General features: G+C 42.7%; 2 protein-coding genes across 3 annotated transcripts in view; one reads left to right on the top strand and one right to left on the bottom strand.

Annotated features, from left to right (window-relative positions):
• SMC1B (structural maintenance of chromosomes 1B) overlaps window positions 1-19,586 on the top strand; it is an 83,073-nt gene that overhangs the window by 61,317 nt on the left and 2,170 nt on the right. Inside the window, exons 16-23 of one of the 2 annotated variants that reach the window (XM_039463153.2) lie at window positions 2,875-3,016; window positions 3,905-4,050; window positions 6,158-6,311; window positions 7,314-7,412; window positions 10,935-11,091; window positions 11,856-12,010; window positions 13,280-13,431; window positions 15,692-15,761. In XM_039463153.2, coding sequence (XP_039319087.2) covers window positions 2,875-3,016; window positions 3,905-4,050; window positions 6,158-6,311; window positions 7,314-7,412; window positions 10,935-11,091; window positions 11,856-12,010; window positions 13,280-13,431; window positions 15,692-15,761 — 1,075 coding nt within the window. The remainder of the gene's footprint in view (window positions 1-2,874; window positions 3,017-3,904; window positions 4,051-6,157; window positions 6,312-7,313; window positions 7,413-10,934; window positions 11,092-11,855; window positions 12,011-13,279; window positions 13,432-15,691; window positions 15,762-19,586) is intronic. The other variant, XM_039463154.2, reaches the window with a different exon arrangement.
• The window catches only part of FAM118A (family with sequence similarity 118 member A), a 38,676-nt gene continuing 35,270 nt past the window's right edge, over window positions 16,181-19,586 (bottom strand). The window contains exon 8 of the transcript XR_012515506.1: window positions 16,181-19,208. The gene's annotated coding sequence lies outside the window, so the exon portion shown is untranslated. The remainder of the gene's footprint in view (window positions 19,209-19,586) is intronic.

Here is a 19,586-nt window from a genome sequence, read left to right as displayed (position 1 = left end):
AGGAATGAAGAATGCCTACAAGATAAAAAATATTATCTCAGAAGAGCAAATCTAAGAAGTATTTGTGGATTGCTGGCAAGATGGCTGAATAGGAACAGCTCTGGTCTGCAGCTTGCAGCGAGATCCCTGCAGAAGGTGGGTAATTTCTGCATTTCCAACTGAGGTACCCAGTTCATCTCACTGGGACTGGTTGGACAGTGGGTACAGCCCACAGAGGGCAAGCTGAAGCAGGATGGGGTGTCACCTCACCCGAGAAGTGCGAGGGGTTGGGGACCTCCCTCTCCTAGCCAAGGGAAGCCCTGAGGGTCTAAGTCTTGAGGGACTGTGCTGTGAGGGACGGTGCATTCTGGCCCAGTCTTTGCAACCCACAGACCAGGAGATTCCCTCCAGTGCCTGCACCACCAGGGCTCTGGGTTTCAGGCACAAACTGGAAAGCTGTTTGGGCAGACACCAAGCTAGCTGCAGGAGTTGTTTTTTCATACCCCAATGGTGCCTGGAATGCCAGTGAGAACTGCTCACTCCCCTGGAAACGGGGCTGAAGCCAGGGAGCCAAGTCATCTGGTTTGGCAGATCCCACCCCCACAGAGCCCAGCAAGCTAAGATCCACTGGCTTGAAATTCTCACTGCCAGCACAGAAGTCTGAGGTTGCCTTGGGGATGCTCAAGCTTGGTGGTGGGAAGGGCATCTGCCATTGATGAGGCTTAAGGAGGCAGTTTTACCCTCACGGTGTAAACAGAGCTGCCTGGAAGATCAAACTCGGCAGAGCCCATCACCGCTCAGCGAGGCCGCTATGGCTAAGACTGCCTCTCTAGATTCCTCCTCTCTGGGCAAGGCATCTCTGAGAAAAAAAGGCAGCAGCTCCAGTTAGGGGTTTACAGATAAAATCCTCATCTCCCTGGGACAGAGTACCTGGGGGAAGGGGCAACTGTGGATGCAGCTTCAGCAGATTTAGACATCCCTGCCTGACAGCTCTGAAGAAAGCAGCAGATCTCCCAGCACAGCATTCCAGCTCTGCTCAGGGTCAGACTGCCTCAAGTGGGTCCCTAACCCCTGTGTCTCCTGATGAGGAGACTCCTCCCAGTAGGGGCTGACAGACATCTCATACATGAGTGCTCTGGCTGGCATCTGGCAGGTGCCCCTCTGGTACGAAGCTTCCAGAGGAAGGAACAGGCAGCAATGTTTGCTATTGTGCAGCCTCCACTGGTGAGAAGCAAACAGGGTCTGGAGTGGACCTCCAGCAAACTGCAGGAGACCTGCAGCAGAGGGGCCTGTTCAACGGAAAACTGACAAACAGGAATGGCATCAACAAAAAGGACGTCTACTCAGAGACCCTGTCCAAAGGCCACCAACATCAATGACCAAAGGTGGATAAAGCCACAAAGATGGGGAGAAACCAGCACAAAAAGGCAGAAAATTCCAAAAACCAGAATGCCTCTTCTCCAAAGTGTCACAACTCCTTACCAGCAAGGTAACAAAACTGGATGGAAAACATTTATTTGAAAAAGCTGACTAAATAAGAATAAACACATAAAATTATAATTTAAAGAGAGAAGGAGACCTGTAGATTATAAGATTTAAGAAAAGTATCACCCATATGCAATGTGTAGATCCTGATTCAAACAACCAATTTTTCTCTTTTTATTATTATTATTATTTTTTTAAAGACAGGGTTTCACCATGTTGGTCAGGCTGGTCTTGAACTCCTGACCTCAGGTGATCCGCCTGCCTTGGCCTCCAAAGGTTTTTCTTTTTTTTTTTTTTAAGTTTTTTTTTTTTTTTTGGGATGGAGTCTTGCTCTATCATCCAGGTTGGAGTGCAGTGGTGAGGTCTCAACTCACTGCAACTTCTGCCTCCCGGGTTCAAGCGGTTCTCCTGCCTCAACTTCCCGAGTAGCTGGGACTGCAGGCTCATACCACCAAGTCCAGCTAATTTTTGTATTTTTAGTACAAATGGGGTTTTACCATACAGCTAGTGCTCGACTTACGACCACGATTGGTTCCAACAGCCCAGTCATAACATGATTTGGTCGTAAGTTGAGTAGGCTATATGTACAGTAGGCTATATGTACTGTGAAATGATGTTATAAAAATCTTTAAGTCAGATATTTAAGCCTTCTTGGCAGGCTGAGGCGTAGACAAAGACAATTTCCTCTTGGTAGACATCTTGGGAGGAGTTTGATGAAAAATATCCAAGACACAAAACACAAACTGCTGTACCGAGTCTGGGATAACAATTGAAATGGTGCACGCGGAGATGGTAGTGCTGCCAGAAGCTGGTCCACACTGTCGTATGCCCAGCTGGGCAACGTTTGCGCTGCCAGACGCGGAGCAGTCGTAGCTAGCTATTGTGGTCGTAAAGTTGAATGGTTGTAAGTTGCATAGGTCGTAAGTCGATCAATACCTGTATTGGTTAGGCTGGTCTCAAACTTCTGACCTCAAGTCATCTGCCCACCTTGGCCTCCCAAAGTGCTGGGATTACAGGTATGAGCCACCATGCCCAGCCTAAAAGAATTCTTAAAAGGAAATTTGGCAATGACAGCAATTCGATATTAAGGAATTAGATTTTAGCCATAAGGTTATGAGTTAAAAGTCATTTCACTTCTAGGGATACATACAAAAATATTTACAAATGAAATTACATCACATCTAGAACTTGCTTCAAATAAGCCAGTGGTTAGACAGCCAGTTAGTGGAGTTATAGATGAAACTAGAATGACCATGAATTGATAATTATTAAGTTGGGTGATAGCTACTTGAGTGTTCATTATAGTGTTCCTTTTACTTCTTTGTTTGTTTGAAATTTCCCATAAGAAAAAGTCAAAAAGTAATAAAAGTTTTTTCCTTATACTTTTTATGCTTGACTTTGTTATACTAGATTAGAATTTGAAAAACAAAAAACTCTGCTTAATATTCAACTTGAGTATAGTCGCAATCAGCTGAAGAAGAAACTGAATAAGATCAACACATTAAAAGAAACTATCCAGAAAGGTAGAGAAGACATTGATCACCTAAAGAAGGTAATTAATAATGGATGGCTGAAGTGCCTCTTCATTGAAATTATGACTTCCTTCATGTAGTAAACCTTTTGTGAGCTCTTGCAGGGTCCTGTTAGTGATCAAAGGGGTTGGGGGCAGATGTCAGAAATACTTAAAAGCAAAATCAGCAGAGCTATATGCATTACTGGATATCAACATGGGAGGAAGGGCAAGGGGGTGCCACAGATGACTCCTTAGGTCTAACTTGGGGGGTTGGTGAGTGGGAGCAGCAGGTTAAGGAGAGAAAATTCTGGACCTGTGGAGGTTGAGTTGCCTTCGTAATATCTAGATGGTAATTTCCAGCAGGCTATTAAAGAGTAGATAATGGGGAAGTCTAGGCTGGAGATACAGATTTGGGAGTTGCTGGTTAATGGCAGCAAACTGAAACCACATGAGAACGGTTGAGACTTTCTAGCAGGGAGTTAGGCAGTGAAGAGCAGTGGAACAGCTATGGGATCTGGAAGGTGGTCACTTAGCTTAGGAGGAGAGCCAGACGAGGTGGCATCACAGAAGCCCAAGTGTGAGGAAGGAGGAAATGATCAAGGCTGTCAAAAACATAAAAAACTGGAAAATGTCTGTCTAGTTGCCAATTAGAGATCATGAGAGTAGAAACACTGTCACTGGAGATTGGGAACAGAAGTCAGATGGCAGTGAGCTGAGGAATGAATCCAAAATGAAGGACAAAGTCAGGTAATGATCATCAGTTTCTAAAAAGTATGGAATTAGAGCGAGTCCCAGTCCATGATAGAGAGTCAAGTAGCACGTAGGGTTCATCTTGGGATGAATGGTTTGGTGTTATTGATAAGATCATAGAATTACCTTATTAATATAAAAAATGTTAAATCTACAATGCAAATCCTCTCTGTTCAGGCTGAAGAAAACTGTCTGCAAATAGTGGATGAACTCATGGCAAAGCAGCAGCAACTTACGGACATACGTATCACTCAGAACTCCAATGCTGAGAAAGTTCAAACTCAAGTTGAAGAGGAACGGAAGAAGTTTCTGGCTGTTGATAGGTAATCAAGACTTCATAGGTAATCAAGACTCGTCAGTTTGAAAGACCTAGTCAGCATTTTAAACATGGACACCATCCATCTGAAATGTACTAAATGAGTTGCATTTGTATATGTGCCTTTTGTTGCTCTTGGTCTCACATCACACCCTTCATTCTAATTTTATTTTCAAACATTCTAAACCAGGAGAGGTGGCTAGTTTAGAACAAATAATGTTTTGTTTTTTCTTCAAAGTCTCCCTCTGTTGCCCAGGCTGGAGTGCAGTGGTGTGATCTCAGCTCATTGCAACCTCCGCCTCCCAGGTTCAAGTGATTCTCCTGCCTCAGCCTCCTGAGTAGCTGGGACTATAAGCCCATACTACCACGCCCAGCTATGTTTGTGTGTGTGTGTGTGTGTGTTTCTCTTTTAGTAGACACAGGGTTTCACCATGTTGGCCAGGCTGGTCTCAAACTCCTGACCTTAAGTTATCTGCTTGCCTCAGCCTCCCAAAGGGCTGGGATTACAGGCATGGACCACTGCTCCCAACCTAGAGCAAATAGTTCCTCTTGTTAGATAAAAACATGAACCTGTATAGAGTCTCTTATCCTAAATCTACCTTGACATTGGTGTCTTTCTGTTGTACAGAGATTCCCTCTAGTCTGTGCAAGATAGCGTAGAGGGTAAGGAGATAGAATTTGGAGCCACGATTTCTGGTTTCATATCCCAGCTCTGCTGTTTACATACGATACCTTAATTTCCTCATCAGGAACCCATCCACAGGATGAACTCATGTTTCTTACCTATATATTAGATACCTCATCAGGAAATAAAGGTATCATATGTACCTACCTCACCGAATCGCTGTATTACCTGTGTTAATATTCATATGCACTTAGACTACTACCTGGCACAAGATTAGCAGGTGTGTTTGCTGTGATGATGGTGACGGCACTTTGACTGGCTTGTACCAAAATGACACCTGCTTTCCTGCCATGCATCATGATTTACACAACCGTGACTGATTAGACCAGGCGTCTCCAAACTATAGCCCGAGGGCCGCATGCGGCCCCCTGAGACCATTTATCTGGCCCCCTGCCGCACTTCAGGAAGGGGCACCTCTTTCATTGGTGGTCAGTGAGAGGAGCACAGTATGTGGCGGCCCTCCAACGGTCTGAGGGACAGTGAACTGGCCCCCTGTGTAAAAAGTTTGGGGACGCCTGGATTAGACAATATTAGTTCTCTGTTTTGGCTCAGCCTTTTAGCATTCTACAATTTTTCTCACTGAAGACCTTCAGTGTTTCAAGATACAGCCAGAAAGTTGTCTAAGATTTTGGAGTGGAATTAAAAAGTCTGTTTACTCTTGGTTTTTTAAAACTCCTGTATTTTATGTAAATAGAACACATTCCTCTGTTTTTTTATTTTTTTTTAAGAGATGTCTTGTTATGTTGGTCTCAAACTTCTGGGTTCAAGTGATCCTCTTGCCTTGGCCTCCCAAAATGCTGGATTACAGGCGTGAGCCACCACAATCAGCCCAAACCAGGATATTTTCTTTTTCTAATATTCTTGAAAAACACACAGTTTTTTTTTTTTCCCCGTTTTCTTTTTTGTCCTCTTTCTAGGTCTTTTAACAAAACCCACATGATTTCAATTAGTAAGACCCAAGCCCTCATTTTCAGATAGAAGGCATTACTACATTAGTGGTGGTGGTAGTAAAGAAACCAGATTATTAGGTGTGTATGACTTACCCGGCAAGGGATTTCTTTTGCTAAGAGACTGTTTATCCTGATTTGAGGTTCTAAAATGTAGAGCTTATATTTGAGAATTGCAGCTTGAAAAATTATACAGAATTAAAAATAACGTAACTAGGAAAGCACCGGCCTTGGTAACCTTGATTAAATCAGTATCGCTTATTAGTGGAAAATGCTTTTTCAGATTAACTAAGTATATTCATGGCCTTTCTCAGGAATGTTAACAATTAAATTACAAGCATCAGTGAGAGGATTCTAGAACTTACAGCACTCATAGGAATAAGTAATCTTTTTTTCATATAAGTTTATAGCATACATTTTTCTTCCTTGGTGCAACATTACATAATGAGTAAAATTACTTTTTCATATCTGTGTAATTACAGGGAAGTGGGGAAGTTGCAGAAAGAAGTTGCAATTATTCAAACTTCTCTGGAACAGAAACGATTAGAGAAGCATAACTTGCTGCTTGATTGCAAAGTGCAAGACATTGAGATAGTTCTTCTGTTGGGGTCACTGGATGACATCATTGAAGTGGAGGTATTCTAGCAAATAACTGTAAAATACATGCTGTTGTATGGAACTGAATGCATTGCCCTTTGCTTATTCTTTCTATTGTTCTGTAGCCCTTTCAGGAGTGGTGGAGATATCTCCTAGGAGAGAAAAAGGGCACAAAATGACTGTTACCTCAGAGGACTAGGGCCACAGGATGAACTCATGTTGCTTACCTATATATTAGATACCCAAGAGAAATCAGAGAATTAAAGTTGTTGGAGTTAAGAACGTTTTTACACAATGAACCACAGGCAGTGTGCAGATCATCCACTGCATGGGCGGTCCCCTGCACCCTCATAACATTTTACTGCCTGGCGGGGTGGGTGGGTTTCTTGCTCTGCAACTTCTCCAACAGTTGAACTGAAGAAACGTGCCCTACTGAGTGTCTCTGAGTGGTGAGGGAACAGGGAGAGGCAAGAATGGACATCATAGAAATCACAAGATAAAACCAAGGCTCATTAACATTTCCCTGTTGGCGCTTTTTCTTTTCTTTTTTTTAACCACCCGTGGATTATACAGGATTTAGATTGGCAGGAGTACAATTATTCATTGGTATCCACAGCGATAGTTCCAGGGTCCCCCATGGATACCAAAATCTGAGGGTGCTGAAGTCTCTTATCTGAAATGACATAGATTTGGTATTTAACCTGTGCACCTCCTCCCAGATACATGCATGCCTTGTTTTGTGCTTCACAGATATTGCAGGGTTTTTTGTTTTTTTTTTTTAAATAGAAATTGAAGATTTATGGTAACCTTCCATGTTGAGAGAAGTGTGTTGGTACCAGTTTTCCAACAGCATGTGCTCACTTTTCTGTTTCTCTGTGTCACATTTTGATAATTCTCAAACTTTCAAACTTTTAAATTATTTATCTGTTAAGGTGGTCTGTGATAAGTGATCTTTGATGTTACAATTGTTATTTTTGGAGTGCCATGAACCACTCCCTATAGGACGAACTTAACAAGTGTTTGTGTTCACATATTTTTCAGATGGGAACTGAAGCAGAAAGTACCCAGGCAATAATTGCTGTCTATGAGAAAGAAGAAGCCTTCGAAGTAGACTACAGTTCTCTAAGCGAGAATTTGAAGGTAATGGAAAGCTTTCTGTTGTTCATCACTCACAGTAATATGGAATATTTAAACATTACAGAATAATTTTTAGATGATAGAATTAAGGGTGGTTTTTTTTTTTTTAAATAGATTTCCTAATGGTTTTGGAAGAAATATACAAAGGAAAAACACTGTAATCATGAAACTTCTGACATCAAATTGTGGGTCTCTCCCACACCAAGCAATTCTCTAATTTTTTGAATACTAAGTGGGTATTCTATAATTCAGTTCAATTCTGACACTGTCCACCTGGAGTTAGCATCAGATCCCACAAGGTTATGGCTCAGTGCCACAAGACCAGACACTTTTCAGATGCCAGTCACAAGTCCAGGCCTCCCAGGCTGGGGGCAATGGCTATAAATCAGGAGTTTCCACAACCCTTTCCTCCGATTCAATAATTTTCTAGAATGGCTCACAGAACTCAGGGAAATACTTTACTTACATTTACTAGTTCATTTTTAAAGGATACAACTCATGGAACAGCGAAGTGGAAGAGATGCATAGGACTAGGTATGAGAAAGGGTCCATGCCCTCTCTCTTGCCTTCTTCAGGCATGTCACCCTCCAGCATCTCTGTGTGGTCACCAACCTGGAAGCTCTTCGAAAACCACTCTTTTGGGATTTTTATGGGAGCTTCATTATATACATCATTGATAAATCATGGCCAATTGGTGATCAGACTTAATTTTCAGCCTTTCTCCCCCACCTCCTTAGAAAAGAGGGCTGAAGGTTACAGCCCTCCAAACACCTAGTTGGTTCATCTTGCAATAGTCCCCACCCTCCAATAGTCAGCTCATTAGCATAAACTCAGTTATGGTTGAAAGGGGCTTCTTACGACTAATAAAAGATGCTCCTCTCATTCCTGCCACTCAGGAAATTGCAAAGGTTTTAGGTATGCTGTGCCTAGAACTGAGACGAAAACCAAATATATGTTTATTATATCATGTTATCTCAAAATCACAGTAAATAGGTTACTTTAAAAAATGTTTATGTCCGCATTTCTGTGTTCTATAGAACACTGGTATCATGAAATGTCTAGCCAAAGAAGAAAAGTTTCTGTGGTTACTTTTTGAGAAAGTTTATTTTCCCTTCTTGGAGATTCACAATGAATATTAAAGTTTTTGAGAAGTCCTTCAATAAATAAAAGTAACCAACTACTTATTCCAGCATCCCAAATTTGCTCTGCTGGTGTCCCACTGCAGTACCCTCAGCAGACACAGGGCTTCTCTCAGGATTGTAGGTGATGGTATGGCACATCTTTCACAGCTGCAGAGCACAGATCTGGAATTCAGCTTTAATTTAACTGAATTTAGTTCCTATAATTGAGCAGCTCTGGCTCTGTTTCCCAGTGATCCCTGGACCCATACATTTCTTTGTGTGTTGGCTTCATTCTGAAGCTGCTTCTCTCCTGAAGGCAAAATGAGTGCAACTATTCTTGGCTTTCCAGCCACACAGCTACAACCTTCAGAGAAGAAAGAAGCTGTCTTTTGTAGTGGTGTTTGTGAAGGAAAATGGAAACCTGGGCCCCAGTTCGTTATACCAAGAGGAAGAAATTAGGCTGAAAGCTGAGTCATGCAAAAAGCTGCCTTCCCTTTTGTTCCTAAGCAAAAAGCTACATATAAAAAACTCTTGTGTTGGGTCAGGCGTGATGGCTCATGCCTGTAATCCCAGCACTTTGGGAGGCTGAGGCATGAGGATCATCTGAGGTCAGGAATTCGAGACCAGTCTGGCCAAAAAAAAAAAAAAAAAAAATTAGCCGGGTGTGGTGGAGCGCACCTGTAATTCCACCTACCTACAAGGCTGAGGCAATAGAATTGCTTGAACCTGGGAGGCAGAGGTTGCAGTGAGCCGAGATTGTGCCACTGCACTCCAGCCTGGGTTACAGAGAAACTGTCTCCACAAAAAAAAAAAAAAAAAAAAAAAAAAAAAATTATTTTCCCAGGTAGCTACTCAGTGTTCATATTATGGTAAAGTAGTGACTTACCGAGCATGAGATAAATACGTAATTGACTATTCCCTGCCTACTCCCTCCCCTGCAGCATAATGGATTCAGTGATGTGACCGTATGCTCCCTCTTGCTCCTGCCTGCTTTTCCCCTTTAAATATCAAACCCTTTAAAATCATCTCTGGAGAAAGGCACAGACTAATTCTGGGGCATGTCATTAACCTTGGTAAAATAAACTAAATTGATTGAGACCTGTCTCAGATACTCTGGTTTACATGCTGTTCTAAAATTGAAGAAAGGTTTTACCTACAAAGCCTCAGCAACTGTTCCCTCATCACAGTTGCTGGAATGGGGTCACATACTCCTTGCTGAACTAGTCACTGTAGAGGGAGGGTGGTGTACTTAAACTTAGACCAAACAGGTCCTGCCTCTTAAGTACATGGGATCCAGGACCAAGAAATGGATCCAGCTGGTCAAAAGCATGTGCTGCATTAAAAGAAAAAAGGGAGAACAGATGCTCAGTAGTAATATCCACCACATCTTTTCAGTTCATATGCTGTTAATACATTTTTGTTAGACTTTTGGGGCTCTGATTGTATTTGTGGCAAAAAAAAAAAAAAAAAAAGATTTCCTGGACCAAGCACGATGGCTCACACCTGTAACTCCAGCACTTTGGGAGGCCGAGGCAATAGATCACCTGAGGTCAGGAGTTTGAGACCAGCCTGGCTAAACCCTGTTTCTACTAAAAAAAAATACAAAAACTTAGCCGGGCATGGTGTTGTGAGTCTGTAATCCCAGCTACCTGGGAGGCTGAGGCAGGAGAATCCCTTGAACCTGGGAGGTGGAGGTTGCGGTGAGCTGAGTTCATGCCATTGTACTCCAGCCTGGGCAACAAGAGGGAAACTCCATCACAAAATAAAAAAAGATTTCCTGGAAGGGCATGGCTACTTTTTCTCTTCTGTTCATCACTCGTGTCAGGTTAAGTGTTAACCTGTCCAGCTGGATTGGATCCTCACTGCACTGTAGTACCTATGCTTGCCCTATAAGAAGTCTTTTCTCCCTGCTGTAAAAGCCAGTTTAAATCCCAGCTACTTGGGAGGCTGAAGCAGGATTGCTTGAGGTCAGGAGCTCAGGACATCCTGAGTAGCAGAGCGAGACCCGTCTCTTACAAAAAATGTTTAATCCAATTTATATGTCTGACTTCCCTGTGAGTCTTTAACGGCAAAGACTGAATAGCTTCCATCATTGAATCCTCATTGTAATACACTGTAGATTATGAATATTTTAAAATAAATGAAGTTGAAGTATATATTGTTGCTTTTTAGCCAGATTAAAAAATAAGCTGAAATGTGTTCCAAGAAAAGAGCACTGCTGACTTAGGAATCTACACATATTGCAGCAGGACTGCACCTCCAGGCTCAGAGAGGGCTTTGGGGAGAGGAGTAGATCCAGAAGGAACTGGGGGGCCAGATGGTGAAGGGCCGCATGCACACACCTTAGCTTGCTGGATGTAAAAGGCATGTCATGCCAGTCAGTGTTGTTCTTTGTTCATAATAGGCTCTACAAACTGATCAAGAAGTTGAGGCCCACCTTAAGCTCCTATTGCAGCAGGTAGCAGCCCAGGAAGAAATCCTATTGAAAACAGCAGCCCCAAACCTACGAGCACTGGAGAACTTAAAGGCTGTCAGAGACAAGTTTCAAGAATCCACAGATGGTAAAATTGAGTGTAGTCACTAACAAGATTATATTCATGGGTGTTTGATTTCTCTACCATTCGCCAACAATCTCCCCTCTATTGCCCCTTTTTATTACAGACCTTTTTCCTCTGTAGTCTTATATTAATGTGTGCTTTTTCATACTGAATCACTGTTTCCTTTTTGAAGTGTTTTAATTTAAAACCAGGTTTATTGGCGATTTTAAAATTTTTTTTATACCAGCAAAACTGGCTTAATAAATACTGTATCTGACTGGGCATGGTGGCTCACGCCTGTAATCCCAGCACTTTGGGAAGCTGAGGTGGGTGGATCACCTGAGGTCAAGAATTCAAGACCAGCCTGATCAACATGGCGAAACCCCATGTCTACTAATAGTACAAAAATTAGCTGGGGGTGGTGGCACACGCCTATAGTCCCACCTATTTGGGAGGCTTAGGCAGGAGAATTGCTTGAATCTGGGAGGCAGAGGTTGCAGTGAGCCAAGACTGCACCACTGCACTCCAGCCTGAGCAACAGAGCAAGACTCCGTCTCAAAACAAAAAATACTCTATCAGAACTTGTCAATATTTAGCAATTATCTGTACTAGAAAAGAGGCTCATCAATTCTAAGAACTAAGCTCTTAGAAATAATAGTTTACATATTTTCAAGGTACATTTACTCAAGAGATCCAAACTCAAATCCAGTTTTTAAAATATTTTATGCTTTGCAGTTTAAGAACCTCCTCAGTGGTCTCTAAAATAAAGAATATTGATTCTCTCTCAGCTTTTGAGGCCAGCAGAAAGGAAGCCAGAATCTGCAGGCAAGAGTTCGAACAAGTGAAAAAAAGGAGATACGATCTTTTCAGCCAGTGTTTTGAGCATGTCTCAATAACAATTGATCAAATCTATAAGAAGCTCTGCAGAAACAACAGTGCCCAAGTATGTATCGTTCATCCTCAAATACTAATGGGAATTCCGTGTTACTGGTGGTGGGTTTTTCCTGGTGGGAAATAACCACTGCCACATTATTTGAGCAACTGACTTGTGGGGCAAAGTCAGTTCATGGAGTGGTTAGGACCTGCACTGTAGATCCCATTCACTTCACACTATCCAGTGTGGACAAGTCAGAACCTCTCTGGGTCTGTTTCTTTATCCAAAAAATGAATGGACTGAATCAAAATTCTGTAGTTTGGTACTAATTTGATTTTATAGAACCGTTGGTCTCTATGGTAAATGTGGAGTAACAGAGGATCCTGGGAAGATGGTTGATCTGTGGAGGTGACCAGAGTAACAAGAGAGGAAAAGAACTAAAGGCAGGATTCAAATTCGGATATGGCCCTTTCAGTGACAGCCACTCCCATTCCGTTATCAACATCCATAGCAAGTACTTGTGGAATCGAATTTGAAATACAGATGTAGGTTGGGCCTTACATACCTGCTCTGCTTTTGTTTTCTCATATTCTTTTATGACTAAAGTGATCCTGCATCAGATATTTAGAACTTCGACTGAAAGTAACTTGATTTCAGTAAAGTAAGACTAAAACCCATTAACTCTTTTTTCTTTGAGAAGGAGTCTCCCTCTGTTGCCCAGGCTGGAATGCAGTGCTGTGATCTCGGCTCACTGCAGTCTCCACCTCCCAGGTTCAAGTGTCTCAGCGTCCCAAATAGCTGGGATTGCAGGCCCACACCAACAAACCTGGCTAATTTTTTATTTTTTGTAGAGACAGTGTTCCAACATGTTGGCCAAACTGGTCTCAAACTCCTCCTGGCCTCAAGTGATCCACCTGCCTTAGCCTCCCAAAGTGCTGGGATTACAGGCTGAGTCACCATGCCTAACACTTTGAGAGTAAGATTTATCTCTGTATCTACAATACCTGACCCTTAATAGGTATTCAGTAAAGGTTTGATGAACGTACCAGTGAGTGAATTGGATGAAGACTGTTTTGTAAGTCTGTGGCATGTGCCGCTGAGGTCTGACTGGCAGTCTGGTGGAAAGGGCTGATCCCTGGGTATGTTAGTGTGTTTTCCCTCTATTGCCTACCCAGACAACTCTCTTGTCTGTGATTACAACTCAATACATTATTTATAGGCATTGGTAGTTTTCCACCAAAACTGAAGAAAAGCTAACCAATATTTTGTAGTTAAACGCCAAGATGAAATTTATTGGTTGCTTTTCTCATATTGCTAAACAAATAACATGTGTTTCAGGCATTTCTTAGTCCAGAGAACCCTGAAGAACCTTACTTGGAAGGAATTAGCTATAACTGTGTGGCCCCAGGCAAACGGTTTATGCCAATGGACAATTTGTCAGGGGGAGAAAAGTGTGTGGCAGCCTTGGCTCTCTTGTTTGCCGTGCACAGGTAAGGTCACAAAAGCTATTCAGTTTTCATATCAGGGCAGAAGCCAAGGGGATCTTTCTACAGATGATATATTAACTGTTGTCTTTATTGATATTTAGCAAATGGGATACAAAACTATCTTCTTCAGCCAGACAATTCAGATTATGTTTTAGGCCTACAACAATTTAGACTTTACACAGAAATCTAAGAGAAAATTCAGATTTTTAGTGGTTTAGAGTTTTTTTGTTTTTTTTGTTTTTTTGAGATAGAGTCTTGCCATGTTGCCTAGGCTAGGCTTGAACTCCTGGGTCAAAGTAAGTGATCCTTCTGCCTCAGGCAACTGAGTAGCCAAGACAACAGGCACATGTTACCATGCCCAGCTAGTTATTGACAGATTTTTATTTAATTTCTGTTATTATCAATAGCTACTACTATTCCATTTTAGAACAGAAAAAATATTTGGAATGGCCAGAGGTGACATCAGGATTGACAAAACAAAACAAACAATGAAACAAACAAAAAAACTCAACTTGTATGTTATTTTCTTAGTACATATTCAGGGATCTGCTACTTAGTAAAGAATGTTGAAGTATTTCTTCTATAAAAGCATTTAATAGTTCCACTGATGGCGGTGGAACTGTTCTTTTGTAAAACAAATCAAGAAGCAAAAAGTTCTCTAGAATTAAAGCAATTAACCTCTTTCAAGATTCAGAACATTAGATGAAGATCTAAAGTATAGATGCTGAGCCTGGGCAACATAGTAAGATCCCCGTGTCTACCGAAAACAGAAAGGTGATGCATGGCTGTAGTCCCAGCTACCTGGAGGCTGAGGTGGGAGGATCATTGGAGCCCAGGGGTTGGAGGCTGCAGTGAGCTGTGATGCCACTGCACTCCAGCCTGGCTGAAAGAACAAAACCCTGTCTCAAAAAATATATACATAATACAAGAAAGTATAGATGCTGCTACTTCTCTATTTCCATGACTAGGAACAAAAACATACAGGAGTTTGACAACTTTTTACTGGTCTCTAGAAGGAAAAGGAATAGGCCGCCACAGGAAAGGAAAAGAGAAAACCATAAAACCAGGAGGCCTGCTCTCAAGTCATCCGAGCAGACTTAGACTAGGGGGCACCCCCATCCATTTAGTCAACAGATACTTACTAGTTACTGTGTATCAGGTGCTGTTGCAGGTACTGGAGAGACAGCTGTGAACAAAACAATATACCTGCCTCAAAGATACTTCATTTTAGTTGGGGAAGGCAGACAATAAATAAAGTAAATTAGTAAACTAATTATCCAATATAGAGATTAGAAAGTAAGTTCTATAGAGAAAAAAATAAAGCAGGGAATGGAGATGGTGAGTGGCAGGGAAGGGTTAGCAATGTTAAAGTCATCAGGGAAGGTCTATAACATTTGAGCAAAGATTTGAAGGAATAAATGGAGCCGGTCATGTGGACAGCCAAGGGAAGGATGTTCTAAGACATGGGCAACAGCAGGTTCAAAGGCCCCAAGGGCAGTGTGTGCCTGGTATGGATGGAGAATAGACTGTAGGCAGCAGTGGCAAACACAGGGCTATCACTGGTAACAAAGTGAAAGATGGTGGTGGGTTGGGCCAGGATGAGAGGATATGGTTGTGCAGATGGAATTTGCTGACAGGGTATGGGATATGAAGGAAGAGATGTGAAGGGAATGGCTCTGTGGGTTTTGACCTAATCAACCAGAGTAATAAGAGCTGCCATTCACTGAAATGGGTAAGACCACAAGAGGACCAGGTTTGGAGGGCAGTGGGGGAGTTGGTTTGAGATGAGTTTGAGATATGTATTGGACACCCACACAGAATTGTAGAGAAAGTAGTTGGACATTTGAGGTGAAAGTTCAGGAGATAGGTTAGAATTATTGGCAGAACTGTGGGAGCCATCAGTATTTGGGTGGTACTTAAAACCCTGAGGCCAGATGCAATCACCAAGGGAGTTGATTAGAAGCACAGAGCCCTGAGGGCATTAGTTCTCAAACTCAGAAAGAACTAGACTATGTCCCCTACAAGTCACAGAGCAGTATTTTGAGGAGGGAGTGACCAACCTCAAATACTCCTTGCATAGGTCACATACATGTTGACTGATAACTGAATATTGGATTTAGTAAACACAGAGGTGTCACCAGTTTACTTAGGAATATCTAAAAGAATGTGCATTATTTATTCTGAATACTGTTAATCTTTTTCTCCAAGTCTTTTGTAAAACAAATAGAAAATTGTAACTTACTTGATTGTAATTTTCTTCTAGTTTTCGCCCTGCCCCATTCTTTGTTTTAGATGAAGTGGATGCAGCCCTAGACAACACTAACATAGGCAAAGTAAGTTTTTGCTTTTAATTTTCAATAGATTGTCTACAAATCAAGGATCATGTGAGGCAAGCAATAGAAATTGCACATTAAAAATCCTTGGCTGGGCGCGGTGGCTCACGCCTGTAATCCCAGCACTCTGGGAGGCTGAGGAAGGCAGATCATGAGGTCAGGAGTTTGAAACCAGCCTGGTCAACATGGTGAAACCCTGTCTCTACTAAAAATACAAAAATTAGCCAGGAGTGGTGGGGCAGGGGTAGGAGGGTGGGGGTGGGGGCTGTAATCCCAGCCACTTGGAAGGTTGAGGCAGGAGAACTGCTTGAACTCTATAGGCAGAGGTTACAGTAAGCTGAATTCACACCACTGTACTCCAGCCTAAGCAACAGGGATTCTGTAATAAAAAAAAAAAAAAAAAAAAAAAAAAAGTCCTTGTAGGCTGGACTTGTTGGCTGGTGCCTGTAATCCCAGCACTTTGGGAGGCTGAGGCGGGTGGATCCTTGAGTCCAGGGAGACCAGCCTGGACAATATAGGGAGGCCTTGTCCCTACAAAAAGTTAAAAAAATTATCTGGGTGTGGTGGTGCACATCTGTGGTCCCAGCTACTTTAGAGGCTGAGGTGGATCATCTAAACCCAAAAGACAGAGATTGCAGCGAGTCGAGACTGTGCCACTGCAATCCAGGAGGAAAAAAAAAAATCCTTTTAAAATCTAAGCTAAGTATCTAAAACATAAAAAGATGATTGAAGGTAGTTTTCATTCAAGGCTTAGGGGACCTTTAGGAGATAATGGAAAATCAACATGGGAGTCAAATGAGGATCACTGTACTTCATCTAAACAGTGTTACTGCTGGCATAACAGGTTTCTCACCAAATCTAGATGTTGGGAATTAGAGAACCTCTAATAACAGGCCCTGTGGCAGACAGGTTTATTTATTCTCATGGATCAATTTAGCTGTTTTAATAAGGTTCAAAAGTACCATCTCTAAATAAATTCCAAAGGAATTAAAGTTTAAAAGCCTACCTGGAGCTTTTAAAAAAATTTTAATCTATTTATTTCGAGACCAGGCTATGAGACTGGCTCATTTTTGTGTTTTTGGTAGAGATAGATTTCACCATGTTGCTAAGGCTGGTCTTGAACTCCTGGGCTCAAGGATCCACCTGCTTCAGCCTCCCAAAGTGCTGGGGTTACAGGCGTCAGCCACCACACCAGTCCTACCTCTCCAGTTTTATCAAAATGTATCCAATAATTTACTGAACTTGAACATGATCCTGTTTTCAGTCTTTGAGAGAAAGAACTAAGGAACAAGTTCATGTGCAGGGGTTAAAATTTTAGTCAGCACTAAAGGATTGGTAGGTACCAGAGCCCACCTAAAAGAGCTAGGCTCTCAGCCCACACATCTTGACACTGACTAGACTGAATTTTGGACATGAGAGTGGGGTCAGCCATGGAACATGAACAAAGTATGGAGGCAAATCCTGGCAGTGCCCGATGCTGCGCAGGGGAAGGGTAGCACCAGCCTGCAGAGTTCCTGTATCATGGTACTGCTGCTGCGGCCATTTACTCTTGGAGATGGGTTAATTGGACTGTCCTGGTTCTGATTCCAGACCTATCCATCTTGAAGAAATGACCAGGCTTTGCATTAATGGCTGCTTACAGGGTGGCTGCTCTGGTCATGATGAGATACATTTCTCACGATGTATTTATGAATCGGCATTCTGGGCCAGGCGCAGTGGTTCATGCCTCTAATCCCAACACTTTGGGAGGCTGAGGCGGGAGGAGCACTTGAGCTCAGGAGTTTGAGACCAGCCTGGGCAACATAGTGAGACCTTGTCTCCATTATAAAGAAATCTAAAAAGGAAAAAAAACGGGCATTCTGGTTTACGACCTAGCCTTGTGAGTAGTGATGTTAAGGAGCCCATGCCCGAGAGAGGTTTCCAGTCTCGGGGTACTGCCCAGCGGGTTCTGCACCTCCAAAGCTGACCTTCTCCTTATTTCTTACCTGAGTCTCATGTGAAATGCCCGAGTTGCTGCAACCTGAGGTATCTTCTGATGGCATGAATGTAGTCTTTGACCATTTCTCAAGTTGTATTCATGTGACCCAAATCTCTGGAAGGTCCTGCTTTTTTTGAGACAGTTTCACTCTTGTGACCCAGGCTGTAGTGGCACAATCTTGGCTCACTGCAACCTCCAGGTTCAAGAGATTCTCCTGCCTCAGCCTCTGAGTAGCTGGGATTACGGGCCTCTGCCACCATGCCCAGCTAATTTTTTGTATTTTTAGTAGAGACGGGGTTTCGCCATGTTGGGCAGCCTGGTCTCAAACTCCTGACCTCAGGTGATCCGCCCACGTTGGCCTCGCAAAGTGCTGGGATTACAGGCATGAGCCCCATCGTGCCTGGCCCAGAACACCAGTTTATAAATAAATCATGAGAATTCTATCTGTTAGCATGACCAGAGCAGCCACCCTGTAAGCGGCTGTTAATGCAAAGTCTGGTCCTGCTTTAACATGGCACAGGATGCACAAGAATATCACGTCGACTCCATACATGCAAAAGGTCTCCGCCAGAAACTTCATGGTAAATGGGGAAAGAAAACATAGGAACAAAAGAACATCCTGTCTCCTGAATGCCAGCCACTGTGCGTCATTAATGACTGGACTCCATGGCTGACTGATTTACAAGAAATCTCCCCTTAGGAGGCTAATTTTGGCACTTTATACCCCATATCCTGTGAAGGGAAATCTTTATGGCCATCTTTTCTGGGTTGCATTTAAGGTATCCATGCTTCAGGAAGAATTAGATGTTTGCATTGGTGGCATCTCCAGGTACTAGGTCTTACTCAAGACTCTTATTAGTATCCACCCTATGTATTAAGACCTTTTAATTGCTTTATCCCTTTGAGATATAGCTGACTCGCTGTTGCTGAATTAGTATGAGCAGTTACGTAGTATGAGGAACTATGAAGCACCCTCCACTCCCTCTTACGATTAGGGGGCCCGGCCTTCACAGTTGGTAACTCCAGGAAAAATGCATGGCATGCGTCTTCGCATCCTGTCTCTTCTTTTGCTATTACGGGCCCAAGCCCATTATTTTGTAGTCCTGTCTTAGTGGCTACTGCCATTGCCTCCGATGCCGACAGTTCCAGCCTCTTAGAGCAGTTTCTTTCTTCTCATGTAAAACATGGCCAGTGACTCACTCTTCAACAGAAGCTGCCATTCCTACTTCCAGAGCTTGTGTCCCTAGGATCTTTGGTGCAGTCAGAACCAGTACACACGAAGACCCATTCTAGGCCCTCGGAGAAATCCCAGGAGTTGGCAGTACCTTTGTTAGACTTGATAGTTTTTCTTGGAGTTGATCATGTCTTAAGTTCCGAGTAGTCTGTTCACCAAGACTCGTCTCTATTGAAATCCATTTTGCACTGCTCATTTCCTTGGAATGGAGCTTCCTGAAGGAACCAGAGTTCACCTATAACCAAATGACTTACATCATAATCCATAATCAATTGTCCTATTTTTCCCTTCAGGCTTTGATTTGGCAAAACAGGAAGTTGGAAGTTTGTTAGAATCTTTCACTCTGCTGCCCAGCCTAGAGTGTGGTGGCATGATCTTGGCTCACCGCAACCTCTGCTTCCTGAGTAGCTGGGATTACAGGCACCTGCCACCATACCAACCTAATTTTTGTAATTTTAATACAGATGGGGTTTCAGCATGTTGGCCAGGCTGGTCTTGAACTCCTGACCTCAGGTGATGCACCTGCCTCGGCCTTCCAAAGTGCTGGGATTAAAGGTGTGAGCCACTGTGCTCGGCCTGGAAGTTAGAAGTTTAAATACCAGCCCTTTTTCAC

This window comes from Saimiri boliviensis, chromosome 21 (genome assembly GCF_048565385.1).
Source record: "Saimiri boliviensis isolate mSaiBol1 chromosome 21, mSaiBol1.pri, whole genome shotgun sequence".
In the NCBI taxonomy this organism is placed as follows: domain Eukaryota; kingdom Metazoa; phylum Chordata; class Mammalia; order Primates; family Cebidae; genus Saimiri; species Saimiri boliviensis.
This window is presented reverse-complemented; position numbering and strand designations above follow the sequence as displayed.